The sequence below is a fragment of the Silurus meridionalis genome, chromosome 29 (assembly GCF_014805685.1).
Source record: "Silurus meridionalis isolate SWU-2019-XX chromosome 29, ASM1480568v1, whole genome shotgun sequence".
Taxonomy (NCBI): Eukaryota; Metazoa; Chordata; class Actinopteri; order Siluriformes; family Siluridae; genus Silurus; species Silurus meridionalis.
Window position 1 is genome coordinate 2,935,674 of NC_060912.1, and position 8,395 is coordinate 2,944,068.

The 8,395-nt window shown below is 39.3% G+C and overlaps 1 protein-coding gene across 1 annotated transcript; it reads right to left on the reverse strand.

The window, feature by feature from the left end:
- Positions 1-2,367: 2,367 nt before the first annotated feature.
- On the reverse strand, positions 2,368-7,076 carry tdp2b (tyrosyl-DNA phosphodiesterase 2b). The gene is made up of 7 exons (XM_046843648.1): positions 6,816-7,076; positions 6,478-6,632; positions 5,734-5,892; positions 5,331-5,422; positions 5,136-5,254; positions 4,885-5,055; positions 2,368-3,076 (listed from the first exon to the last, which is right to left on the reverse strand). The coding sequence occupies exons 1-7, from the start codon at positions 6,927-6,929 to the stop codon at positions 2,801-2,803; spliced, it is 1,086 nt and encodes a 361-aa protein (XP_046699604.1). The 5' UTR covers positions 6,930-7,076; the 3' UTR covers positions 2,368-2,800.
- Between the last annotated feature and the right edge of the window lie 1,319 nt (positions 7,077-8,395).

Genomic DNA, 8,395 nt, shown 5'->3' on the forward strand with positions numbered 1-8,395 from the left:
GGTTAAGGGGTGAGCTGGACCGCAGAGTGAAGGCAAAAGGGCCAACAAGTGCCAAGCATCTCTTGGGGAACTCCTTCAAGACTGTTGGAAGACCATTTCAGGTGACTACCTCTTAAAGCTCATCAAGAGAATGCCAAGAGTGTGCAAAGCAGTAATCAAAGCAAAAGGTGGTTACTTTGAAGAACCTAGAATATGACATTTTTCAGTTGTTTCACACTTTTTTGTTATGTATATAATTCCATATATAATTCCACGTGTTTATTCATAGTTTTGATGCCTTCAGTGTGAATCTACAATTTTCATAGTCATGAAAATAAAGAAAACTCTTTGAATGAGGTGTGTCCAAACATTTGGTCTGTACTGTATATAAAAATGTTATCAATATTTTTTTACAATTATTGAAGTCTGACATTGATAGGTAAATAAGTATGGAATACAAATATTAAGATTCTATTATTCTATTAAGATTTACCACAATGACTGAATCAAAAGGTGCAGGCTATTTGTTGGTGCCTTGATTTGTGAACACTATAGCAGGGGGCAGATATTTGTCTTACAGCCAATTAGTGTTGGCGACTCAGACGCAGTCTCAGCATAAAAACATTTTTTTTATTTAGTCAAGTCTTTTGTGTAGTTTTTCTTAGATAAAGGAGCAGATCTCGAGAGATCGTGGTTATAATGTTTTGATAAACTGGAATGTTTAGATGGTGTAGCTGCCCCACTCTCACGCCTTCACTCAAGTTTGCTGATGGAGCAATGGCTGGCTGTTTAATAAATCCCAGAGCTCCCTTATGTCTGTGTTAGCTTCTGGCTCTCCCTTGCTGTTATGTTGTAATAGCAAGTCTTGTCGTGATGTTTTGCAGTTATAAGGAAAGCAATGAAAAACAGGGTGATGTCATCACTACCACAAGCGATTATTTTCTTTAGACCACTTTAATTCAGTAATTTTCCTCAGTGGCATCACATGTTCCCCTCTTTTATTTTACTAAAAACACTACTTCCACCCCCACAAATAGCTTGACTTGGAAAACGTCCCTGAAACTGCAAAATTTCCAAAAATGTCAAGGATTTCATTTCATGTTGGAGAATCCCTGGATGTGTTTCTAGACAAGGTTCCATCCAATCATATTTTTCAGTAATCTGTATTATATATATACACCGACCAACCATTATAACACTATGAGCGGTGAAGTGAATAAAACTGATTCTCTCTTCATCATTGCACCTGTTAGTGAGTAGGATATATTAGGGCAGCAAGTGAAAAATGTCTAGACTACTGGGTCTGAGCATCTCCAAAACTGCAGCTCTTGTGGGATGTTCCTCATCTGCAGTGGCCAGTATCTCTCAAAAGTGCTCCAAGGAAGGAACAGCGGTGAACTGGCGACAGGGTCGTGTGCAGCCGAGGCTCAATGATACACATGGGGAGCGAAGGCTGGTCCTTGTGCTCCGATCCAACAGACGAGCTCCTGTAGCACAAACTACTGAAGAAGTTAAAGCTGTTGATGCTCAACAGGTCGTCAGGATTGTTTGCGTAGAAAAAGGGGACCAACACAATAATAGGCAGGTGGTAATAATGTTCTGCCTGATCGGCGTATATACAGGTAGACTTACCATACAGTGACCCTATTGTAACTTGAAAATATAAGTCGACATAACCAAGTCGACCCAGGAGTCACAAAGAATGATCAGTATGGAGAAGTGTAGAGTAATTTGCTCATAATGGAAGAAATTACAGTACATCATTTAGCAAAACAGAGCAATTTACAGTACAATACTGTATATACTTTACAGTATATATATATATATATATATATATATATATATATATATATATATGTATGGGCGGGTGCATAGACGAGTGTCGGTTTTACAAAGTACACAAACTTGAGTTAATGTAGAGATTTAAATATGACTCCAGTTAAAGGGTCCCTTTAAACTTGGCATTGAGTAAAAGTACAAAAGTATTTGCCTTCAAATGTACTTAAGTATTCAAAGAACAATGGTTTATTAAGGCTATAATGTCTTACTATAGACATCTTTCTCTTTCTCTCTCCACCAATTTCTTAGGTAATTTATTATCATCATATTTTTTATAAGCTGCAGTACAACCCTTTATGGCATAATACTTTACACTATTAATAAAATAATAAAATGAATAGTAGTACATATTCTTATCCACTCACAAATAAAAAGGAACGACTGATTTCGCAAAATGTAGTTGGTTAAAAATAAGATATTTGACTTTGAAATGAAGTGTAGTTAAAGTCTCTCCGAATGGAAATCGTAAGTCGAACTGTAGTAACTTGGGGACAACCTGTATAATTGATGGAGAGTTGCTCAATATCTGCATAATGATTTGAATAAATAAAAGATTCATATAGTTTATTAAATGTTTATACAATTATATATACACACAAGATTAAAATAACTAACAGGATAATGGTGAACTGGTGCAATTCAAACACTTCCATTGGTAATGATGAAATATACTGGTGTGATTCAGTCGACATAGTCGTCTAGACAAAAACGGATTGGTGTATAATTATGAGCCATAAGGCTTAGGAAATAATAACCTACATGAAAGAGGTAGCGTGACTGCGAAACATGGGGCGAGTGCACATTAAAAATGAATAAAAATCATTCTGAAACCATGACAAAACAGGTTATTAAGCAACTGTTGCGATTGTGATGAAACAGTCATGTATTACGCTTTGATCACGTCACAATGAAGGGAAAATCCAGGGAAAAACAAGTCTAGACTTCCAGACTATACGCATGCATGCAGTCGTACCCCCCAGGCTCAAGTTTTAAAACTGCAGTAGATTCCCCAGTGATCGCTGGTGTATTGGCCACAGTCGAGCTTCTCCATACCGACCAGCGCCATGTGCTCCGGACTCATTTTCACCCCAGTGTTGCCAGGTCTGAGGTAAATCCGGTCGAAGCGACAGCGGCTGATATACGGCACGCCTTTGTTGCTGTTCGTTTTAGTGTCCCACGTGTATCTGAGGTGCTCTTGTTTGCCGAGCTCCTCCCAGACGTCGATCACTCCGGGAGGCAGACCACCCACTTGTTTGACCTGCATGTACGATACACGTGCACACTCGGGAATTACAAGGTGTATCAAACGTGACACCGTACACTATTTCTCTGTGATCTGAAGCAGTTATTTAACAATGGATTAATGTGTTGTGATGCCCAAACATTCCAAAAGGAGACTGCACTAAACAAATCCCTGTTTCACTGTTAACACCTAGAGCTTTATGGTTTTTATGAGACATGTGCATGTTCCTTTTTGTTTGTATGCAATAAGCTCATTAAAATGTTAGAAGATTTACTTTGACCGAATATAAACACGTACAGATTTTCTTTTCACTGAAAAATCCTTCTTTAGCATGAATAACAGCATTACACACCTTCAGCACCCGGACAGTTCTCCAAACATTTAGCTAAAATACTTTGTCGTGCCTCTGGAAAAACTTCCCAAAAGTGTTCTTCACTAGAATTCTTTCTTTAGATCCAATTCATCCCAGATGAATTCAATAGGATTTGGGTGTGGTGATAGATGACACTCCAGACGTCTGTTTGCTCTCTAAGTAAAGCTTCATGTGCTTCATCATCTTTTCGAATAGTGAAGTCAGTTCCAATGAGCCGCAGTGAAGACGGAATCGCATGGTGTTGAAATATGGAACGGTTGCCATGTTGGCTCCTTTCAACCGGAATAAGTCTCCAAACGTCCCTGCTCCAAAACAACCCCAGACTACATTGTTGCTTAGAAACAAAAGGAACATGCATGTGTCTCAAAAAAACATAAAAGACTTTCCAAACTTTCAAAAAAAATGCGTGCATAATTAAAAACAGGAATTCGTAGCTTGTATACTTAAATGGTATGAATCCAAGTATGCAGAGTAAAAGAAAATATTATGCTTGTAAGTATACGAAGTGACTAGAGGTCGAGCGATAGTGGATTTTACCGATACCGAAAGCTTGGTTGGATCGAACTTGCTGATAACCGTTTATTAAAACTATCAACCGATCATTTGTTTGTTTGTTTTTTTATGGATACTGTATTAAAAAACAAACTTAAATAGTAGTAGTAAAATAGTACTGAACTTTTTTACAAAAAAAAAAAGAATATGAATATCTGAATAAATAAATATAATTATAAAATAAACAAATGATAAATATAATATAGCGCTCTCCTTGAAGCATGCAGTCTGACCTGTAAAAGCAAACAGCATGTGGCATATGTGATTCGCCTCTAGAGGCCGCTCTCGTAATGACAGCAATGGATGCGACCTGGAAAAACTATCGGATTTTTTGCTGATAGCCAATATTTTCAGCAATTAACTATAGCTTGATTGGGAAAACCGATGAATCGGTTGACCTCTTCATGTAAATACTTTTTTTTTTATAGTGTGCATAAAGATAAATATACAATATGATGCATTAAGGAATAATTTTTATATATGGTTTTGTTTTTTTTGTTTTTTAACGGACAAAATTAAATGAAGGGTCAGGCTCTTTTTGGATGCACTGAATGCTTAGAGAAGTGAAGAAGAGTGTGCAGGCAGGATGGAGTGGTGTGGGTGGAGAAGAGTGATAGCAGGAGTGATTTGTGATTTATGAAGATGGAGGAGAAGAGGAAGCCCAAGGAAAAGGTTTATGGATGTGGTGAGGACAGACATGCAAGTGGTGGGTTTTAAAGAGACAGCTGGAGAGGACAGAGTGGTATGGAGACGGACGATCCGCTGTGGCGACCTCTATTGGGAGGAACTAGAAGTTTAACATAAAAGGTTACATTTGTCTGAAAGGCAAAAGCAACCATGAATTAACCGATTTTTGGTCGTGGCTGATTTAAAAAAAAAAAAGAATAAAAATAACTACCTCAGAGTCTCGAAGGTTGGTGTCGCCTCCGAAAATGACGGTCGTGTTCTCCGGCTCCTCTTTCATCCTCTGAAACACCACCTTGAGCTGCTTCATCCTCTCGGCAGCCTGATCTTTACAACTCTCCAAGTGCGAGGTCATCAGGCAGAGCTCCCGACCGAAAAAACTCACCTGTCAGATACAAAAATGAGTCCACGCGTTTAACACCCGGCGCCGCTTTACGGTATAAACACCGTGGCTCGGCCACTCACTCTGGCGCACAACAGATTTCGCATCATCTGTGTCGTCAGGTAAGGAATCGTCTCGCTGCTCTGCAGCTTCACTCGTGATTTCTTCATCATCAGGGCGATGAAATAGCCTTCCTCGTTTCCTTTAGCGGGAATGGAAACGAGCGGTTAGAAAGGGGCTGGGGAAGCGGCGTTCAGGGAAAGCGTATGCTGTATTACCTTCTACGATGTGGTAGCTGACGGCCCGCTTCTTAAGATACTGGAGGTACTGAGGGTTAAGTTCTTGCAGGAACACAACGTCTGGTGTGTATCTGTTTAAAAAAAATAATAATAATCTAAATGCCACCAGTTTTATAGACAAAACTTTGTGGACACCTGACAGTAACATTACAGTCTTTTTGAAAATCCAGTTCCAATGGAAGTGAATGATGTGTATTTTTTGAGTCTGGTTACTCTCATTTAGTTCTTATTTTTCCTCATTATTCTTTAATATGATGTTGGAAGCCGATCTGGTGCCTCGATCGGCAGACCGACATGTTCGTGAGAAGGCGAATCTGAAAATCTTACGATCGAATGCCGACCCACATCACGATATTCTCGAGTTCTCTGGGATTTTACTCACAGCGCCAGGTAAGAGCACAGGCCTCTGGCTCGTTCTGAGAGGTTCAGCGTGTCCAAGCCGTCCACGTTCCAGGAGATGAGCGAGAGTTTTCCGTCATCTTCCTCTTCCCGGCCGGGCTTAGAATCGGAGCAAGTGGGTTCGTCCTCGGTCAAGTCGATACTAGAGTTTCAAAAGAGACGAGTCAGCGTCTTTTTAAAAAAAAAAAAACGTGAGAGAAGGATCTGGAGCGAAATAATTAACTTTGTGTCTCTCAGAGGTCACTGATGGGACCGTTTCTACATTGTTACAAACTAGGAAAATAAAGCTGCATGAGTGACAGCTGCATGACATTTTCTAAAAATAATAATAATAATTACTCATAAATGAAGGGAACCGTGGCAACTTTCCTTCAATATAATTCCGTTTGATAGAATGGGAAGTGGTAGCTCAGACATTGGACTTGTGATCAGAAGTTTGTGAATATTGATCACTGATGATACCGATATCGACGAAGCATCATAATATCGCTCATCCCTGGTACACACAAATGCTTTCGGGCCACGGCGGGAAAAAGTTTGCATCACTTTTTTGAGACAAAATACCTACTTTAGTTTTCCACGTGAGTGGCATGTGATGATTACGATCATTGAAAAGCCTTCGAAAATCTGAGATGCCACTGTAACTAAACAAAATATCAGGAAGATTTCAATGTATACATGAATGTGGTTCAAGGTGGATCATTAAATCACCATTCTAGACATTTACCATTCTGCTGGTTTACAATTCATCTTCCTTTTAGCCTCTGGAGCATCTTCTTCTGTCTCCTTTCTTTTGCCTGAAAGTTTGTTAGGTTCCTCCTCGGTGTCCTCGACGTCAAAAACTGACTCCATATCCGCCTCGAAAAAAGAATTCAAGGCTCTCTTGAAAAACAAAACAAAGAATATTAATTCAAATATATACAAAATCACCTTCATCAGACCAAATCTCAAATTACTTCCTTTTAGTAAACGAGTGCACTAACTAGTGTGCATCGAATTGTTACTTCGCACCCTATGTATTACACTAAAGTAGTTACTATAGAGGCGTTTGGGCTTCAGCCTAACCTCCATGTCCCAGTCGTTTTCAGCGAGGAAACACTGAGCCACGGCGCTGTCCGACCCGGTGACGGTTGCAAACTGCTCACAGAACCGCGTCCGTGTCTCCTCTAAACTCTCCATCACTTCTTTTTCCAATTATCCGCAAAGCTTGCCTAAAAATCAATAATATTAAAGCGGATATAAAAAAAAGGCGCTCTCGTTTAATTTGGTGTAACCGGGATAGCTTTCCGTGTGTTTTCCGCTGTGTTTTTCAAACGTTCCGTACAAACAGAGTAGTGATCGGATTTTCTTAGTGACTCGGTTCTTTGAATCAAAATTGAGCGGATCTTTTTTTGAGTCATTTACTTAATTTGGTTGCTTTGATCAGAAATAATGTTAAATGTTACATTTTTAATTATCATATCCCCAACACATTTACATGCACGAACTATGACTATAGTTATAGAAAATTTGACAATCCAGCTAAAGACAAATTATGATATCTTCTGGTCTGTGTTGTTAATTCTTTTGTTATGTGAGCGACTATGGGAGTCACGTGACAAAAGAACGACCGACTCGGACTAGAAGAGTCGAGAGATAAACTACTCAATTCGGTTTCTTGTATACAAACTACGATGATTTTGCGATTTTGCTTATGTGTGTCCACAAACGAATCACTTTTTAAGACGACTCGTTTTTCCGAGTCACATAAACCCATATAAATAATTAGTATAAAAAATTTTTGTCAGAATACAATTTTTTCTGACCGACACACGGTGAACTCACGTCATGGTGATGGTGAGACTCCTGAGAGACCTAAGAAGTATTTCGATGTTGTATAGAAAGGATGGATTCTCACAAAACAATATTGATCCTATCTGGGATTTTTTTCGAGCATCCCATTCCACATTTAGTCCCCATTTGCTGTTATAACAATCTCCACTCTTCTGAGAAGATAAACTAGATTTTGGAGTGTACTTGTGGAGATTTAGGGTTAGGGTCATCCAGCCTGTGAGGAGACCTGGAGTGCATTCAAGGTTCCAATTCATTCCAAAAGTGTTCAATAGGGTTCAGAACTCTATAGCAGGCCACTCAAGATCTTTCACTTCAACCCATGTAGAGCATATCTTCCTGGAGCTGGTTTTGTGCACAGGGTCATTGTCATGCAGGAACAGGTCTGCTACCACCACAGTTATGTGCCTTCAACTCTGTGGGAACTGTTTGAAGAAACACACATCTCTGAAAAAGGAAAAAAAATCCTCCTTCTGAGAGGATTATTTTTACAAGCATGTAATATATAATATTGTTGTCACGTGACGTCACGTACTTGTCCATCACTAAAATATGCAAAATTCTTAAACCAAAACTCCAGCAACACAGACATGTGACATATCAAAACGCTCAGCACAGAGGGCAAAATCGATTTCTGGCTACTATATCGATGTCACATGAAGGCACCTGTTCATCCGTCAACAAAACATGCAAAATTTGAACTCAAAAGTCCAGCAACACAGACATGTGACATATCAAAACACTCAGCACAGTGGGCAGAGTTGATTTCTGGCTACTATATTGATATCATGTGATATCACGTGCTCATCCAACAC